Here is a 20,371-nt window from a genome sequence, read left to right as displayed (position 1 = left end):
CATATTTTTTACAGTCATTGGTATAAAGCCTCACCCGTTACTGACGATCTCGATCTTTTTCTCATATCATGAATAGGTTTGAGTAAGAAGCAACCAACCACCATTAGAGTTTTTACCTCCTGAAGATAATGTCAGTGACTAAAGCCCAATTTATGCAAGATTTTCATTTCATTATTATTATTATTATTATTATTCATTCATTTTCTTTTCGGCTTAGTCCCTTTATTAATCTGGGGTTGCCACAGCGTAATGAATCGCCGACTTAAGGGTGATTTATGCTTCGGCGTCAAACGCCGGTGTATGCTATGGCGCTGACGCATAGCCCTTCGCCATTGCCGTCCGCGTCGCTGACGTGCACCTCTCAAAAAATGTAACTACACGTCACAACGACGCGTAGCGCAAGCTCTGTGATTGGTCGGCTTGGTAGCGCTGACAAGTCTGGGCGGGACCGAGAGCTGCGTAAATGGTGCGAGCCTGATGGAGCGATTGTTTACAAGTGTGGAGTCACGTGAAGGAGCTCCGGATGGAAAGTTTTGTTTTGTGTTTACCTCATAGTTAGAGTTGTTGCACGTCCGCCGGTTCCTGCCTCAAAATGAGCGAGTTTGAGTCACCTGTACATCCCGGAAGTGTTCAGGAAAAACAAAACAGCAGCAAAGAAACTCGACACAGAGGAACATTAACACCTCACTGCCAACTAGCCTTTCGGAAGTGTTAATGCAGACCCACAGAGACAGCGCGCAGAAGTATAAATGCACAGCTACGCATGTTGCATGTGCCGTGGGTTACGCCGGTCACTTGACGCAGAAGTATAAACCAGGCTTTAGCCAGCATATGTTTTACACAGTGGATGCCGATAATCTTAATAGTATCTTGTAGTGTGCGCACATTTAAGATTTGTGGAAATAAAATCATCAAAGATTCTCCTCATGTAACGTTAGTCATGTTTTGAATCTGCCACTATGCAGACTCAAAGGGGTTTGTAGCTCCGCCCTCTTTTGAAATGAGCATAATCTCGTTTAAATTTAAAGCGTCAGTCACCAACACAGCACAATTTGAATCAAAATTTAAAAGGGGCAGTTTCAATACAATATATAGCATTATTTGTGAAGTATTTTAAGCGGAAACACTCTCAGAGACTTGTTTTACATCTTCTAAAAAGGGTTTACTTTAAGCTAATTTGGCTTGCCGTAGAGCCCGGCTGTGTGGCTCGTGATGTCAACTAGCTCACTGATTGGCTGATTTCCACGTCAATCAAACCCTGAAAGTTCAAGTAAAGTAGAGGAGCCGGTTTGGAAGAGGAAGTTGTCGGGTAGTTACCGAAAACACTGGGACGGTGAGCTCAGCTGGATCTCCTCATATCTTCGGTAACACAACTTTTTTTTTTAGTATCACTGTAGTTCATCTGGAGCCGTAATGGAAGGACGACACGACAATTCACCAACGCAAGCTTTCGACAAGGACGTGCTGGAACTGACGGTTGAAGATGTTTATGACATTTCATACGTGATTGGCAGAGATTTGCTAAAAGTAAACACGGGTGGAAACCGGGAGATCTCGGATTTACAGTTCAAGATCGTCCGCGTGCTGGAGATGTTCGAGACCATGGTGAACAAATACAACCTGTCGCTGGAGGAGCTGAGGATGGAGATGGACAACATGAGGACGGAGATGGACAGGGTTGTGGCTGAAGGTTCTAGTGGGAACATTAATGTGAGTGGCTTCAGGTAGTGGCTTCAGGTAGAGTTCATGCTGAATTAATCCGGGATTTATTATACATGTCTAGGCGTCTTTTGATTCATTGGCCGTTGTTCAGATTAGGATGCTTCTACTTTGAGGTAAAGTTGGTTTTGTATTTAGACAGTCAGACTTTCTCCTTAATAAAATACTTTTAAAACAAAATATTAAATAGGAAATCATATTATCAGCCAATGACTATCATAGTACAGTCAATTGAAGGGTGCTAATGTTGTTTTAAAGTCTTTACTTGAGATGTCAGACTAGATATTCCACGTTAGCGTGGTAAACCTTATAGGGGTTGTGGAACAAGTTATCACTGAACGAATGTGTGAATATAAAACCAACTTTACCTCAGTTGTTTTTACTATAACAATAGCTATAGATTTTATCCCAAATAAAAACAGAAAAACATGGCTAATAACCATAAATTAACAATAATATCCCCCCTTTGGACGAAAATACTATTGTATAACCAACTTTACCTCAATTGTTTCTACTACAACAATGACTATATGGATTTTATTCCAAATAAAATCAGAAAAACATGGCTATTAACCATATATTAACAATAATATAACACCATTGGACAAAAATACTATTGTAAAACCAACTTTACCTCAATTGCTTCTACTACTGCAATGACTTTGGTTTTAATCACAAATAAAATCAGAAAAACATGGCTATTAACCATAAATTAACAATAATATTCCCCCATTGGACAAAAATACTATAATAAATAGCCATGTTTTCTGTTTTTATTTGGGATAAAATCCATAATCATTGCTGTAGTAGAAGCAATTGAGGTAAAGTTGGTTTTACTATAGTATTTTGCCCTGTATGGGGGAATATTATTAGTAACTTGTGGTTAATAGCTATGTTTTTCTGTTCTTATTTGTTATTCATGGCTATTAACCATAACTTTACAAAAATGTTCTCCTATTGGACAAAATTGCTATAGAAATGTTTTTTTTATTGCTTCTACTACGACAATGACTCTGGTTTTTATCAATAATAAAAACAGAAAAACATGGTTATTAACCATAAATTAACAATAATATTCTCCTATATGGGACAAAAATACTATTGTATAACCAATTTTACCTAAATTGCTTCTACTACAACAGTGACTATGGATTTTATCACACAGATAAACATGGCTATTAACCATAAATTAAGTGTAATATTCTGCCATATAGGACAAAAATACTGTAGTAAAACCAACTTTACCTCAATTGTTTCTACTACAGCAATGTATCTGGTTTTAATCACAAATAAAAACAGAAAGCATGGCTATTAACTATAAATTAACAATAACGTTCCCCCATATGGGACAAAAATACTATAGTAAAACCAAATTTACCTCATTTGCTTCTACTACAACAATGACTGTATGGTTTTTATTAAAAAATAAAAACAGAACAATATGGCTATTAACCATAAATTAACAATAATATCCCCCATAAGGGACAAAAATACCATAGTAAATACTCTAGTGTGTTTGAACCATGCTATAACAAAGCTCTTGAATTGGTATGTTGTTGTAAATCTACTTTGGTAATACGACAAATATAGTAATAATAACCAATACTTTACTGACTTTTCTACAGATATATCACAATACGCACAATTTACTGTAGTAAAAACTAAAGTATACTACAGTATACAGTTTATCAGTTCACAATAGTTAATACTACAGTGTTCTGTTGCATTCATAAACAAAGTGGTGTAAATACTATAATACATATAGTATAATAGACTTTAGTTTGGCTCTACATGTGCAAAATAGTAATACACTATTTGAATGAAATTATACACATTTACTATAATAATACCATGGTTATTTTTCATAAATGTTTACTAGTTAATTACAAATAAATCTAAAAAGCCATTGCAGTTAAGTCATGGTAACCACACCAACTTTAAATGAACCACAAAACTATGGTCTGTTAATCTGCCGATAACAAAATCTATTAAAACCATAGCTAATTTCCATATTTTCCAAAGCACAATTACTGATTCAATATAGATTAGGCTCAGTCAATACTATAAATAGCCTGATGTTACCACAGAACTAATTTGCATTGCTGGTTTTTCACACAGGTCTCTTTTAGGATGATTTGTTTATCGATTGTGCAGACTTAAACACAAACATTTTCATTCTTTCAAAGCAGACTGTGGGGCCAAATAAGCTAGTTGTGGATTTAAAAGACCCAAACCGGCCGCGATTCACCATGCAGGAGCTGAAGGAGGTTCTGCAGGAGAGAAACAAACTCAAAGCCCAGCTGTTAGTGGCGCAGGAGGAGCTGCAGCTCTACAAGAGGTGAAGAGCGCACCACACACAGGCTTTCAGAGCTAATGGAAAGACTTTTATTATGGTTTTAACCCCTTTATTTTACCCATATAAGGTAACTAAAAGTTTTGTAATGAACCCCAGTAATACTTTAGGGGTTTTCAAGTTAATTCATGTTTATTTATATAGCTCTTTTACAATGTAGGTTGTGTCAAAGCAGCTTAACATAGAAACTCTGGTTAATTTTGGGTTTTCATAAGTATTTCAATAAGTATTGTATAAAGGATCATTAATAATAGCAAAGGCAATAATGCATTTTAATCATACTTCACCTTTCTTACATCCAAAGTACTACATCTATCAGAACCAATGTAATCGGAATATAATGAAAATAATGTGTTTTTATCACTGAAATGACAGATTATACAGAAAATAGATGTACAGATGCAAACATTTATTTAACTTTTACTAGTGTAAACAAAAAGGTGAAAATTAAACTTTATTATTTCATGCTAATGGTGGCTGGATGTATGATTCTGCAGGAGGAGACAGTCAAAAATAGCTATAGTGCAAGTCTTTAAGTTAATATTTAATATGGGTCGCCACAGCAGAATGAACCGCCAACTTTTCCAGCAAATGTTTTACACAGCGAATGGCCTTCCAGCCCAACAGCCTGTACTGGGAAAACAAACATTGTTTTTAAAGGTAACTTGATCTAATAAGTTTGTTTCCACCTGGAGAAATTGTGAAGCGCAATTGATGTGATCCAAGACCTGTGAAGAGATGATGCCAACCATAGAGGATGTCTAGAGGTCTCCATAATCCTGGACCAGGCTGTATCCTGAGCAGATGCTGTGGCGCTCATGGAGGAGTGGAGACTGATTCCTGAAAGATCCCAGTGACAGACGAGTCTCTGTATTGATCTCGTGGGCCAGTCTGTACACCCGCTGGTGACCTACTCACACCTGCAGCTTCCCCACGATGGATGTCCAGCGTTCTCCAGCACCGAGACAGCAGCTCTACACAAGGAGTTTGGCCAGAGGAGAAATGGTCGAGCCTGGTTTCTCCGTTTTTTCCTTCACTTCCGCCAGTTGGTGAAGTTTGTTCCTCCTCTGTCACCATTGGCTTGCTTGGTTTGGGACTTGTGGAGCTGCACATTGATGGATTTGCACTTAAGTGTTTGGACTCTCAGCAGTGAATATTAAACCACACTGAACTGAACTGAACTGAACTTCAACTCTGAAAAATGGACTGATGTATTGAAGGCCAGCTAGTAAGTGCTGTGCAGGTAAACCTCACTCCTCTGACCTCTAAAGGTGCTCTAGCGACTGACGCTAGTGGCCTTGGTCTTCAGCCTCCTTGTTAGAGCAACCGACTCCCATGCGGAAAGTTGCCAGTTCGATCCCAGCTCGGAGCGGCTTGGGTGGTGTAGGACTGGCGGGGTTACACTGACACAGTTTCACAAGATCTTTAACTCTTAGTCTTCAGTTTATCATCCATTCATCTGTGTGTTGATGTTTGTCTGATGTGTTTTCAGTGGAGTCCTGAGTTCACAGCAGAACATGGTGGAGGTAAACCTGGAGACGGTTCCTCAGTCTGAACCCTCACGCTCCAGCATCACAGAGGACAGCAAAGAGAAGAGCACCATCCAGAAACTGTGAGTGGTTTTCTGGTTATTCAATGTATTATACATTACATATGTTCATCCAAAAGTAGGAACAATGGGAGATGTTGTACACTAGCTGACAAAAGTCTTGTCGCTTAGCCAAGTTTTAGGAACAGCAAATAATAACTAATGATAGGCAAAGGCCTCTAGATTAAGCTTGTTTTACCCAAATAAAATATGATCAAGCCTTGATTTTTAATGATTTGATTAGGGCAGTAAGGTCTGACTTTGCTTAGACTAAAGTCTGGTCACTGAGCAGAAATAATGTCCAGTATAGAATATAAAGTCCTGCTGCAGTGGAGACAGAATGAATATTGTGTCTGACTCCGTCATGAGCCTGGAGGACTGCATCCATACATCTCTGACATGACTCAAATCACTGATTAAGTCATCTGGAATGGAGAATAAAGTCTTGCAGGACTCCCAAAGTTCTTCATCTTCTTCTGGATTCATCTTCAATGCCTCCTCCATCTTACCCCACACATGCTCAATAATGTTTATTTATGGTGACTGGGCTGGCCAATCCTGGAGCATCTTGACCTTCTTTGCTTTCAGGAGCTTTGATGTGGAGGCTGAAGTATGTTGAGCGCTATCCTGCTGGAGAATTGTCCCTCTCCTGTGGTTTGTAATGTAATGGGCAGCACAAATGTCTTGATACCTCAGGCTGTTGATGTTGATCATCCACTCTGCAGATCTCTCGCACGCCCCCATACTGAATGTATCCCCAAACCATGACTTTTCCTTCACCAAACTTGACTGATATCTGTGAGAATCTTGGCTCCATGCTGGTTCCAGTAGGTCTTCTGCAGTATTGGGGGGGATGATTGGGATGCAGCTCAACAGATGATTCATTGGAGAAATTGACCTTCTGACATATTTTCAAATTAATAACTAGAACACAAGACCCTTACCAGGTAGTGTAGATTGTAATCTTAAAGGGATAGTACACTCAAAAATGAAATGTCATTATTTTTTATTTCTTCTGTTGAACACAAAATAAGACATTTTGAAGAATGTTGGGGAAAAGGTAGCTTTTGACGTCCATAATAGGAACCAAAAACAAATAAATAAAGTTAATGGCCGTTTTCTTTGAGCATTCTTGGAAATATTTTCCTTTGTGTTCAACAAAAGAAATAAATTTAGTAAAAGATTGAAAGTTAATAACCGTTTTCATTTTACCTTCAAGTTTTGGTTCAGATTTTAAATAATGACATTATTAACTTATAATTTTTAACATGAGTAAGTTAATTAAAGCGCCGGTCGATACACTGTTGGCCAAAAGTTGAGAGTATTTAAATTTAATTAATTAGTTTGTGTCTCTTTTGTTTACAAATGCTGCATTAATAGATACATATACAATTGAGAAATACCATTAGGATTTATTATCAGTTTTTAAAAGTATATTCTTGAGATGTACAGCTGATTTTAAGGCAGCCATTACTACAGTCACCAAGTTCACTCAGTTCTTCATTCTGATCTGCAGATTTTCTATATAAATAAATAAATACATAACTAGATTAAATTGATATGTGTTTTATTTAATGCATGTATGGCAGTATTGTAAGGCTGGGGTGGATGCCTGTAATCCTGCCATATTCTCATGCAGTTTTCATTTATTGAAGACTCACGTGAGTTGTGGGATGATGAAGCAGGTTTGAACTTTGCTCTTCAATCTCGAGTTGTACATTTGTCTCAGTCACATTCATTTGTATAACGGTTTTATGATTCATATCTTTTCAAGGCAGTTTAACAGAGACATGCTTCACAGGGAAACACACTGCATGAGCATCCAGAGATGACCGTAACAAGAGGATATTATGCACAATAATATTTCACTCTTAAAAAATAATGTTATGTATTAAAAAGAACCTATTTTGCAAAAATCACTTTTATAAGGGGGTTAAATGCAGTTGTGGGGCAACATTACGTGAATATAGTCAGCTTCTAGTGGTAAAAATTCATTTAATTCTATATGTTTATAATCACACTTGATATTAACAGTCTGCAGAAACACTTTGATTGACATTCTCCCTTTTGTACGTGTCGTCAGAGGGGGAAAGCCCCGCCCATTGGTGCCCATCTCTCCCTCATTAGCATGAACAGCCCTGAGTGAGAAGCAGCCGTCCATTAGCCAGGTTTTTCATCATCACTTGGAGGATTATGTGATCATTGTCATTAAGTGAACAGATTAAAGTGCTCCATATATTTAGTCATTTGATACATCATGATAACAGGCCTGGGGATGGAAATCAGGGTTTCTACAAGTTTCATCAAGTCCCATTTAATATATTTTAAGGCCCTTTTAAGACCAGTAAGAATGACATTTAGACTTTAGATGTAATTGTTTTTAGTTTTTTTCCCCCTGAATAGGGAAATTAATTTGGGGAATTTGCTGTAATGTCGAAAAGCTGTGAATTGTATCTCTTTGCAACAAAAAAAAAATTTAAATAATGTTATTGGGATTTATTGTTGGTCATTGGATGGATGTTTGCCTGACTGAGTAGCTTTACTTGGACAAAGGGCTGTGAAAAATGATTCAAGTTAACAGTTTAAGGCCTAACATTTTGTTTTTGACATTGAAGACTTTATAAGACCCAGCGGACACCCTGGAAATGTTTTAAATTGTCCATTTGAAATGTTGCTCAACCCCGCTGTTAACATTGTTTACATTCATTTCAGGTTAAAAACAAACAAACAAACAAATTAAAACCCATTTTTAATTTGATTATAATATCCATTGCGGCATCAGTTGTTTTCTTAGTATCTCAAATCAGTTGGTTCAAAGATCTGGCTTCGCTAAGCCCCGCCTTTTTATGTGCCTACTCTTCTCTGATTGGTCAAATATGGACAAACTCAACTCTTTGGCTAATTTAAATTTTAATAATAACATCCTTATTATTATTTACAACAATCAAACACAAAAAAAGTCTATTAGTTGACTCTTGGGTTGTTGTTATTTTTAGTGAAATTTGAATTGTCCCAACTGTCCATATTTGACCCAACGTCGGGTTAATGCAATACGCAGCTTTTTATATAAACCAAGTTTCAGCACTTGTAAACTAACTCTCTCTCTCTTTTCAGGTTCTCGTTTCGACAGAAATGATACGTCTGCAAAAAAAGGATTCAATATAAACCAAACAAATCAGAAGCAAGTGAAGGAACTGAGTGAGGAGAGACGGGAAGATGTCATCTGTTCTTTGTTTTAACAGTACTGACCCATTTCTGACTGGAAATACCCAACTGCTGGATTTAAATGGGTAGATTTTAACCGTGTGGCTGTCTTTACTTTCATCTAGTATTAAGCCTTATATAAATGACCATCTTAGAGGCTTTTAGAGCCTTACTATGCTTTTGTATTATCATCACAACACTTTAAATATTCTAATACAGTATTTATTTACCGTGCTAATATTGTATGACAATACTGGAATCAGTTTTAACTCAGTCATGTTATATGAAAACACATATTTTGGGACTAATTGAGACAGTACTAAACTAAGTGAACTGGATTTCATGCATCGAGTCTTGCACCACATGACTTTTGGGATCTTTCCATCTTTATTATGCAACTGTTGACAAGCTTTTGCTTTCAATCTCTAGTCCCAGTTATAATAAACATGGGATCATTAGGGAAGCACCAACCTGATTCCACCAAGCAGGACATGTTCTTGGATTAACTTGTATAATGATTCTGGAACAACACTTCTATCAGCCAATCGGAATTAAGATATACATTTACTGTTTATGGTTCGGTTTATGCACTTCAACATGGTTGTTATCCATTATTCCCCTCTGATTCTGATAATTTGCCATTATGGTTGGGTTTAGGGGTAGGGAACAGGTATGGGTTACATTTTCCAACAAAAATTACGTAGACCATATATGTTGATCCAGAATCGCATCACATTTGGCAAAATCATGCTGAGTATTAGGGATGCTAGAGTGAAAATAAAGAGGTATTTCTACTAAAATCCAATGCTGTAGGCAGCAATGTGTAGCACACTAAATCTCCTATTATATGACATGTGGTGTTTTGTAAATCATATGAATTTAAAAATTCAGATTTTCCTGCTGTCGATTGATCACCACTGGCTGAATGTATGACAACTTGTCCACGTTTCTGCAATGCAGGACATTTAGAAAGTGATTTACCTGGGTTGACTATAAAGTTGACCACATTTGTTAAATATATTTAAAAGACTAAATCAATAGTATATCTGGCACAGTCTTTCATTTCCTAAATGGTAGTTAAATATGGAATTCAATAATCTCCAAATTTCTACATGCTTTTCTCAGTTTTGCCATTTCTATACACACAAATGTTTTTAATATGCTTTTATTTTTTTCTTCTTGGATCAAACTGCTTTGATTGTTCTTTGTCAGATGTATTACATTAAACCGAATGCAATAAAAATCCAGTATAGTCCACTAATATTCATTCTCCTTCAGCTTAGTCCTTTTATTTATCAGGGGTCGCCACAGCGGAATGAACCACCAACTATTCAAGCATATGTTTTACACAGCGGATCCCCGTCCAGCTGCAACCCCATGCCAACACCTGTGTGCAAACTCCACACAGATATGCCAACTGAACCAGCTGGGACTCGAACCAGTGACCTTGCTGTGAGGCAACAGTGCCAACCGCAGAGCCACAGCACAAATATTCAGCATATATTATATTTCCTATAAACATCTATACATCACATATTAATTTCTTAGTTTTATCACAGTATAGTAATGCCTGTCAACCTGAATATGTTCCTAATTTATCCCTTTTTTGCTAGTCTATATTAACATTGAGTTTTAACTGGTGTTTCAGATGGGCTGCACAAAAGCATGGGGAAAACCCTGACACTGCAATATTTAGTTTTACTGAAAAAATTTGGTGATTATAATATAATTGCACAAAATAACCCTATTGGGAAACAATTCCTAATTTAATAATGATTAAAATGTTTGCACAAACAGAGTTCATCTGCTTAAACGTAAAAAAAAAGTAAGTTAATTATGCAAAATAAAACTAATAAAAAGACAGAACACGGATAAGTTAAAGAAACAACACCTCATGGGATTTGTTTGAGTCGAACTGTATCGAACTAGTAGAAATTCAATAATCGAATGTAAAATAACGCTGCAAAGTCTTAATTGCATTAAACAAACACAATCTTTTCTTAAAGTGGTCAATTTAATAATTTCTCGCCCCCAAATAGTTTAGATCTTACAGTCTTAAGCTGCAGGCATAGTATACTTCTCTCCCCATAGACTTCCATTAATACGCATTGCGAATGCAGCAGACTGGAAACGCATGCTCGTGCGACAAGTTTCGCAGTTTGCCACATTGCAAAGTGCAAGCTTGGTGAATTCTGACCTGAATCACGTGGTTGCGTGACCAATCAAAGATCAAAACATGAACTTTCTGTACAGAAATGTCAAATATGCACCAATCACTTGCTTTTTAAAAAGATAACATCCAATCAATTTGTTTAATCCCGCCCCTTTTCGCAGCACCATACAACAGATTTTCACATTTAACTCTAGTGCGACCGTGGCACGACACTTCTAAATAAAAATCTTTCATATTTTTAAAAGAATCATATCATTGAATATTTTAATTATTGAATTTAATTTTGCAACGGCTCCACGAATAATGGTTTAATAATGGTACTTGGTTAAACATAATCCCAACTTGAAATTGAGCCGATGTGACTTCATGCATATTACAAGATCAATGCCAAAACGATATTTTGTGCAGCCCAACTCTGCCATTATCTTTGTTTTATATTGCGGAATCAGGGTTTCGTCAGAATAAGAGTGTCTTTATTTCATAAGAGGGCCGGATGCTTTATTAAAATAACCCCCCTAAAATGACACCAATATACAAACTGTATTTACAGCTGAACACTTCTGCACACCATGAACTAAAAGCAAATATACTGCTCATCTAGTGCTTTAATGATCCTCAAGTTTAGAAATAAAAGACAAATAAAATAATTGAAATCATTTGGTTTAAAAGACTCTGCTATAATTGTGTTCATTTTGCATATACAAATGTACAGTAACAGCACCCACCTGAAAATTCACATCCCATAGGGTTACACAGCATTCTACTCTGAATAAGCTCTCATTAAAATGAATTGCTGAATGAATACTCAATATCTGCTCACCGAATATCATTCTAAATGTACACCTTTAAGTTTAAAATGAAAGGTTTGCAACAACATCAGCACACGTAAACAGATCCCAATAATCGACTAGTTCTCAGATTCTCACATCTCTGACTCTTATGTTGTGGTAGCATTGGTCTGAGCAGACTTACAGCAGGTCAGCGCACAGTGTGTGTGAGACAGTGAATCAGTGTTTGAGCCATGGATGAGCGGCGATGGCTTCTTTACTGCGGTCTCCATAGTCATACAGCAGCTCCTCGTCAGCTCGGATGTCTCTGGACGCCAGGAAGATCAGGTGAGGTGTGCCGTCGATCTCATGCAGTTTGGTCTGAAGGTTACCGTTCTTGCTGTGGTTGATCAGTCGGCCCAGTCGCTCCGTTTCCTTGGTAGCGTCCACACTAGAAAGTATGCAGAAAAACGCAGAGTTCTTTCTAACATCTTTTCCAAAGTTGACCCTTTCCAGATTCATTTTCAAAGTGGTCACTTTACAAGTGTGTCAACTTATATAAATATGCATGCACCATAATATTTTATCAGAGGGTATTAGTTGTAATATTAAATAGTATAATTTTCCAAGAGAAATATAGCCGCATTTCCACTATTGGGCCAGTGTGAGCCAGGGCTTTTATTGGGCCAGGCCAATCGCCCGGGAGGTTGAGCAGTGAGGCCAAAGTCATGTGGCGTTTCCATTGTCGGGCTAGTAGCTCTCAGCGCGTCACGCAAACCCCGCCCCCAGAACATCCACCGAATCGAACGTCACTCAATCCGCCCACTTCTGCGGGAATCAGGCAGATAAAGCACACCGCATCATCACTATTAGGACAACCAAAACAAACAAATGACACGTCACTGTACAGCAGTACAATGTATGTCTATACGCACATGCCTGTGTGTTCTCATTCATCATATTCTGAATAATTCATTTACTCGCCGACCGACTGTTGGCATCGAAATCCAGTGGTCCTGCCACTAACGGAGGGACCCAGCGCAGGGAGCGCACACATCCATAATATAACACCACATATATAAAATTCTCAGTTAATAACTCCATATAAAATGTATTTTATAACATCCTCAGTAAGACAGACGCTGTCCAACATTCAGCCCAAATGCTCCGGAGAGAACTGAAACATGAATTTTTCCCTGTAGGCTTTATGACACTTAATGGGTGATTCCCTTTAGTTAAAGATGTTGCTTATTATAAAGGAAAGTGTTAAATGTTTCAGCAGGCTTTTGAATAATGAAAGTTATATGGCTTTAAAACGGTTATAGCTAGCTTTTGTTAGTTTTATATTGGTTTATTTATTTAATGTGATTTTATTATATCCGATATTTGTAATTCTTGAAATTATTTCAATATAGGGCTATTTTATCTAAATATGACACTATTGTTTTGAGCCTACAAAAGTGGACACGAAATCTGTAAAGTTTAATGTCTTTCTGTTGTATTCATATAGTGTATTATCACCGAAATAAATAAAAACAATAAAAATTTGAAAAAAGCCACTCGCGGCATCAACAGAGCTTTGAAGGGAGTGCTCTTTCCTTCGGTCTCACACACACATACAGGCATCTAAACGCGCACAAACACACCTTTTAAACTTGACAAAAACCTTTACTGTCTGCTGCGTCTTTAATATGGTGTAAAGATTATTCTGCGTTATTGAAACATCAAGGAGGATGCAGCAAAGTCACTTATAAATTAAAACTACTTTATTTTATACAACAACATTTAAAAGGGAAACATAAGGGCGTTCATACGCAAAAAGACCCCATAAGGCTAGATGTTTTCTTTCCCTTATTTGTTTATGTGTTTGGCGCATGTACTCGTGTGCGATCGGAAAACTGTGCCTGTCTCTCCTTTCACTCCACCCCGGCTGGCCCTCTTTGGCCCAAGGTATTTGGCAGGCCGAAAAAGGCCGGACGCTGGCCCCAAAAAAGCCCCGATTTGGCCTGATTAGGCCCCGAAAGTGACAGTGGAAACGCGACTGGCCTTTGCTCACTCGCTTTAGGCGCGATTGTGGAAACGCGGCTAATGTAAGGCATGTTTGCCCAAAGCTCAAAGTTGAGTTGGTCATTTATGGATGTTTTGTTTAAGTTGTTTATGCAAAAGCAAACAAAAAAACAAAAACTAATACATAATATATTTAAACAGTTTATTATTAGTAAGATAAATGATAGCAAAACACTTTAAAATGTAAGCATTTTAAAGCACTTTTTATACCAAATCAGACTAAAATTCAAGCATTTTCATGGATTTTGCAGCACCCTTAGTAACCTTGAAAATTGGTAAGCCTAGTCACCCTTTATTTTAAAGTACAATTCTCAACTATTAAAAGTTAGCAGTTGGGTTTTGGATTAAAGAATGTGCTGTATACACTCACCGGCCACTTTATTAGGTACACCGGTCAACAAATTTCTTATCAGCCAATCACATGGCAGCAACTTAATGCATTTAGGCATGTAGACATGGTCAAGGTGACCTGCTGCAGTTCAAACTGAGCATCAGAACGGGGAAGAAAAGGGATTTAAGGGACTCTGTTGGTTGTTGGTGCCCGACGGGCTGGTCTGAGTATTTCAGAAACTGCTGATCTACTGGGATTTTTATGCACAACCATCTCTAGGGTTTACAGAGAATGGTCCGACAAAGAGAAAATATCCAGTGAGCAGCAGTTCTGTTGCCACAAATGCCTTGTTGATGCCAGAGGAGAATGGCCAGACTGATTAAAAACTGAAGTTAAGCTCTACTCTTAACGTTGCAATGTAAAATCTTGCATTCATGCATAATGAAAATGATGAACCCAGAAGCAGACACTGGAATCAACTCACCAGTAGGTTCTGTCGTGGTAGCGGAAGTAGTACATATAGCAGCCTGTCGAGGGGTCTTGAGCGTACTCCGATTCTCTGGCTTTAGCATCAGCAATCTCGATCAGATCCCCATGATACTCCACCACAAACTGATCCTTCTGAAACGCTCGATCCGCAAAAACCCCTCTTCCTTTACCATCAATGCACTTTACCTGAAAATGCAAACAGCAGACGCTTAATCATTTGATGTGTAAGGAACCATATATGGCCACTTAATTAAAGGGGACCTATTATGCCAAAATCAGTTTTATAAGGGGTTATGTGGCAGAAGTATGTGAATATAAGCAGCTTCTAATGGTAAACATGTATTAATTCTATATTTTTATAATCTGACTTGATAAAACAGTCTGCAGTAACACTTTGATTCACATTCTCACTTACTACACGTCATCTCACTGAGGCAGAGGCATTTGTAGCTCCGCCCTCTTCAGAAAAAGAGCACAATCTAATTTAAATTTAAAGCGACAGTCGCCAAAATGGCACAATTAGGATCAGAGCCCAAAAGGGGCAGTTTTAGAGTGTTAGTAAACATTATCTGTGTGGTATTTTGAGCTGAAACATCACACACACACACTCAAGAGATGTCCGAGACTAATGTTAGATCATGTAAAAAGGGACATAATAGGTCCCCTTTAAGTCATAAGATGTCTTGCAATAACCTCTATAACACTTCTAGTTTTTTCAGACAAGCATTTCAATGAGTGCCATATAAATGGTTAAGCCAAAGGATGTCAGGTAGAAGATAAACATAAGTTGATGTTAAAAAGCTCACCTTCAGTCCCTCTTCCACATCGTTTTTGATGAGATCTTCAATGTGCCGCTGCTTTTCACACTGGTTTAAAAACAACATGCTTGCATTTAGCTCTTGATGGTGGAAAAATGTAGTTCGACACTGGTAAATGCATATTCAGTCAGCACTTTTGGAAACAATACACAGTCTTAAAAAAAATAATATAATAATAAAAATTTAAAACAAAGCGTAAACCTAAAGTGTCACAGTAGTTTCCATCCAAAGATGTAAATTAAATTTATGCGCATAACTGAAATAAATCGCATAAAAGACATGCCAATAAAGCAGCGTTTCCATCCAAGGAGTCAAAGAGAACAAAATTGTAATTTCCTGATTAACCGGAGCCAAAAAAATAATAATAATAATAATAATTAAAAAAAAAAAAAAAAAAAAACTGTGGTTTGCTGTGGTAGGAGAAGCTGCGTCAGTCTTTTCTTTCTTTAATAAATGACTTGCGCTTAAGAAGACGATTCAGACACGCAATGATCCTGTGGTGGCGTTTGAAGGAGCAAGATGATCTCGACAGTTCTGGGGGTAATTGATAATATAATAACACTAATACTGAGTTTTAGACTGACCAAATCAACATTTCATATGTTTTACAGTGCGTTCAGCCTGCTGGCTTGTCCATTTACACACATTTTTATCATCACATGATTTCTGATAACAAAATCACATGACTTTTTAATGCACAGTGGAATTTGTTCGGTAAAATAGTTTCCATTGTAGTTTGTGCATCTTTTTTTATTGAATAAAAAGTATATCCTACTCAGTTATGATGCGCATATGTTTTTATGTATTTTTTTAAAATGTATGTGCATCCTGGCATTTCCATCGACTGTTGTTTAATGCACATATCCAAAATTCGCATAACAATAGGTGGATGGAAACAGTCAATGAAATAAAAGTAACAATAGAGGTCCAGAATTTAATGTTACTCAAGAAAAACTGCTTATTATGCTGAATATGTGTGTGTGGCCCAGGCTAATGGAGCTCATTTTATAGCAAAACTAATTGTTATTATTTTATTAATTTTCTATTTTCTTTTAATATATTGCTAATACAGAAGAAAAAGTAAACAGTTTAAAGCCTATATTTTCCCACATGAGTTCCAGAGAGACTATCAATTACCATTTAGTGGAAAACTAATAAATAAACAAAAAATATATACAACTTAAAGATTAAAAACAGACGTCTGAATAATTTACTAACCTTCAACTCGGCTTTGCTTTTCCTACAACTTCGCCGTACAGGAAAATAATCTGTGACCTTGTGATTTGGAAGAGAGTCTTTGCTTTTCAATCTAAAGAATTAAAATTAAATGAAATACACAGATATATAAAAAAAACTATGTCAGATGATCCTACAAACATTTTTTTTTTTAAATGAACTTAAATCTCTCACACACAAATCATAAATGGTCAAAGAGTGCATATATTTAATAGGCAAGACATACTTTCTATCTGTTGACTTTTCCCTATTCGTTCTTTGGCCAGATTTAGTTTGTTTCCTCGTCTCAGAGGTTTTATAAGGTACAGCAGTCTGTTCATTATGTCCACAGATGATGATCTGCTCTACAGGCTCCTCTTGTTTAGAAACATTCAGCTCATCCGCATCTTTGGCTAGAGAAATAAAGGGCAAAGCATCAAGCAAAAGTAACTTTGAAAAAAGTAATTCAATACAAAAAAGGCTTTACTTGCATAGGAGTTTAGGTCTGGTTTTTAGTCCAAATATCTACAAATTCTTAAATTAAAAAGGATTTAGACAACTAAAAAAATATTGTATTGTTTAAGTAATAATATATTAAAAGTGAAGTGAATTTTCCTGTAAAACAAGCGAAATAATCTGCCAATGTTTTATTTCAATACAGAAACAAAATTATTTCTCTTACCCCATGGGCAGATTTTTAAATTTTTTTAAAAGAAAAAAACAGGCTTAATTTTGACTAATTATTTATTGAAAGAAAACTATATTTTTACTTGTCACAAAAAAAATCTTCTTGACTTAAGAATGTTTTGATATTTCTACTACAAACGAGACAAAAGCTACATAAAAGTTATACCTTCACTTTGTTTGCTCATCTTTTTTTCAGAATTGTCAAAAAAATCTACAAATTCAGACTACAGATCCACAAATTCTTAAAATCAAGAAGCCTTTTTGGACAATAATATAAATATTGTTTTGTTTTAAGAAATAATAATTAAAAAAGTGAGTTTTTCCTGTAAAACAAACTAATTAATCATAATTCAAACCAGAAACAAGATTTTTCACTCGCCCCATTGGCAGATTATTTTGCCTTTTTATTAAAAAAATTAAACTGAACATTTAAAAAAACAAAATTCAAAAAAATTCAAAAGCACACAATTTTGCTTAATTATTACATTAAACAAATCGTTTTTTTATTTATATTTGGACTAGAAAACGACTGAGAACCTTTTTTGCAGATTACATAAAAGCAATACCTTCACTTTGTTTGTTCGCCTTTTTTGTAGAATTGTCATCTAAAACAGGGGAAAGTGGTTTATTCCGGATCGGTTTCTTTAGATTCAGACAACTTTCTATTGTTGGCTGTCCTTGAGCTGTCTGTAACACACACAAAGCAATATTTAGTCTTGAAGAAGTTTTCTATTTATTTATTTATTTTTACTTTTATTTAGAAAAGAAAAACAATATAAATCAGCAAGTATTCTAAAGAGATTGGAATACAGGTACGTACAATTACAGTATGATAAGAACAAGTAACACATGAGAAAAAAATTAAGAAATTGAGGTAGTATTTTTGCACAGATGAAGCATATTAAGGTAAAGTTAATGTTATATTCACATATTCGTTCAATTACAACTTGTGGCTGGCTAAATTGTTTATGGTACTTTGGAAATTCAGTCTGAAATCACATACAAATATGACTTGAAAACGACATATTTATCTGACTGTAAACAACTTTAGTCATTCGCTCCTAATATGATCTGAGTATTCAGAATTTGCAAAGAATGCTGTAGTGATATTATATTAAAGTTGAAAGTCTGAATGTATGAACACAAAAACACGTAACTTTACCTCAACAAGACCCTCTTGAGACACCAACATACAGAGTAAACATATGAAATAATACAGATCATTTCTCCTACCGTGGGCTTGACTTGCTTGTTCTCTTTGGCTTCTTTGTCAGTTTTCTCCATCACGTTGATGTCTGCAGGTCTCCTTTTGGCAGAACTGGACTTTTTACCTAATTTGTACATTAGAAATACAAATTTATCAAAATATTACGAGAATAATGCTGCAAAGCAACAGGATTCCATTATCAAAACACTACATTCACTACGAAAAACTCGAATATAACGGTAACTTATAACATCTGCAGCATGTTCTCGTCAATAAACATCAGAACAACACATATAATCGTTTTCCCGCAAACTAAAATAGTTCGCTAACGTTAGCTTAAAGTTGTGTGCTAATAACGTTTGTAATTGTTTTACCTTTTCCCATCTTGGAGTAGATTTCCAACCACAATCAGAAAGACATGTAGAGTTGCAGAATTGCGGCTGCTTGGGGTTTTAAAAATCAATCGTAGCGTTCATTGGTCAGACTCTTGGAGAGGAGGCTTGCGATTGGTTTAATGCACGCGTGCTTCGTGACGTACTTCCGACATGAAATATGCAGTTCATTTATTTTCCTTCTCCTAAATTAAGTATTTTCAAAAATCAATGCTGCTTTGAGTAATTATCACTATTAAATAACAATAATTTAAGCTCATGTTATTCATTCATTCATTTTCCTTCGGCTTAGTCCCTTTATTAATCAGAGGTCGCCACAGCGGAATGAACCACCCACTTATCCTGCACACGTTTTACACAGCAGATGCCCTTCCAGCTGCAACTGAGTATTAGGAAACATCCATACACTCTCATTTACACACATACACTACGACCGACTTAGCTTACCCAATTACCCTACAGCGCATGTCTTTTAAATGTGGGGGAAACCGGAGCACCCAGAGGAAACCCACACCACAGTAACAATAAAATAAAATAAGTAATAATTTAATAAAATCTATCTCATGTTAAGGTTCAGATGATACAGTTAATTATACCTGAATGTGTTTAAATCATTATACCATTGCAGGCATCAAAAACACATGCAAATGATAAATTATAATCAGCGCTTAATTTGTAAATGAATAGTTTCCGGAACAAAACCATGAAATAAAAGTTACCAAGACCGACGTCCGCCACACAATTTCAGTTTGCCCAGAACATGATCCCGTTTTACATGTTATAGCACATAATTCAATTAACGTCATTGCATCACCACACCATTCACGTTTTCATGTAATTTCGGGTGTTTCGTTTGTAATCTGTCGACTTTAACTGCAGTTTGGCACTTTCACTTTCAATCGTAAACATTTCATGCATGCCCCCATGACAAACGAGATATCGGATGCAACTATGAACTGCTGGAAGAGTGTTGTTATAATGGATTTTGATACCGCTCGCTGTATGGGAGAAAAAACCTCCGCAGTTAATGGTGTATGTCTGTGGTCTTCACTGACTCGGTAGGTGCAGAGAATAGTGTCAAACAGCCGTGTGTATGGATTATCCAGTTGCAAACGCAGCGAAAAGTCCTACATGATGGTAATAGTTTGATTGCAGTGTTTACATGTCTGTACTGCACTTTAATAATGCGACTAAAATCAGCATACTCCACATGTCTTAATCCCATTTCTCTTTAGTTGGATTATGACCTTAATCTGATTAAATTAATAAAAAAATTCTGTTTAAATGGTCGACTCTTAATCAGAGTATTGTTATAATTGCATTAAAATCTGATTATTGGTGTCCATGTAAGCGTACCCAAT

The 20,371-nt window shown here is 36.4% G+C and overlaps 3 protein-coding genes across 5 annotated transcripts in view; 2 read left to right on the top strand and 1 right to left on the bottom strand.

Annotated features, from left to right (window-relative positions):
- kiss1rb (KISS1 receptor b) overlaps positions 1-20,371 on the top strand; it is a 360,900-nt gene that overhangs the window by 103,383 nt on the left and 237,146 nt on the right. The gene's annotated exons all lie outside the window — the stretch shown is intronic.
- Positions 1,296-10,125, top strand: rilpl2 (Rab interacting lysosomal protein-like 2). 2 transcript variants are annotated; one of them, XM_087250867.1, is made up of 4 exons: positions 1,296-1,710; positions 3,906-4,057; positions 5,565-5,684; positions 8,775-10,125. In XM_087250867.1, the coding sequence occupies exons 1-4, from the start codon at positions 1,414-1,416 to the stop codon at positions 8,794-8,796; spliced, it is 591 nt and encodes a 196-aa protein (XP_087106993.1). In that variant the 5' UTR covers positions 1,296-1,413; the 3' UTR covers positions 8,797-10,125.
- On the bottom strand, positions 11,489-19,111 carry kmt5ab (lysine methyltransferase 5Ab). Of its 2 annotated transcripts, none has more exon segments than NM_001100089.2 (8): positions 11,489-12,255; positions 14,687-14,877; positions 15,498-15,557; positions 16,728-16,818; positions 16,972-17,137; positions 17,978-18,098; positions 18,645-18,742; positions 18,993-19,111. In NM_001100089.2, coding segments are annotated over 8 exon segments (948 nt in total). In that variant the 5' UTR covers positions 19,003-19,111; the 3' UTR covers positions 11,489-12,044.

Source organism: Danio rerio, chromosome 5 (assembly GCF_052040795.2).
Source record: "Danio rerio strain M-AB ecotype USA chromosome 5, GRCz13ab, whole genome shotgun sequence".
NCBI classification, from domain to species: Eukaryota; Metazoa; Chordata; class Actinopteri; order Cypriniformes; family Danionidae; genus Danio; species Danio rerio.
The sequence above is the reverse complement of the archived record's forward strand: the minus strand, read 5'-3'. Positions and strand labels throughout refer to the sequence as shown.

Bases quoted from the DNA above. Each gene is read 5' to 3' on its own strand.
- kmt5ab (XM_087250868.1), bottom strand. The intron at 16,819-16,971 runs GTATGTCTTGCC...TTAATTCTTTAG, and splicing joins GAAAAGTCAACAGATAGAAA to ATTGAAAAGCAAAGACTCTC. The intron at 14,878-15,497 runs GTGAGCTTTTTA...TTGCATTTTCAG, and splicing joins ATGTGGAAGAGGGACTGAAG to GTAAAGTGCATTGATGGTAA.
- rilpl2 (XM_087250867.1), top strand. From the start codon at position 1,414: ATGGAAGGACGACACGACAATTCACCAACGCAAGCTTTCGACAAGGAC. The intron at 1,711-3,905 runs GTGAGTGGCTTC...ATTCTTTCAAAG, and splicing joins GTTCTAGTGGGAACATTAAT to CAGACTGTGGGGCCAAATAA. The intron at 4,058-5,564 runs GTGAAGAGCGCA...ATGTGTTTTCAG, and splicing joins GAGCTGCAGCTCTACAAGAG to TGGAGTCCTGAGTTCACAGC.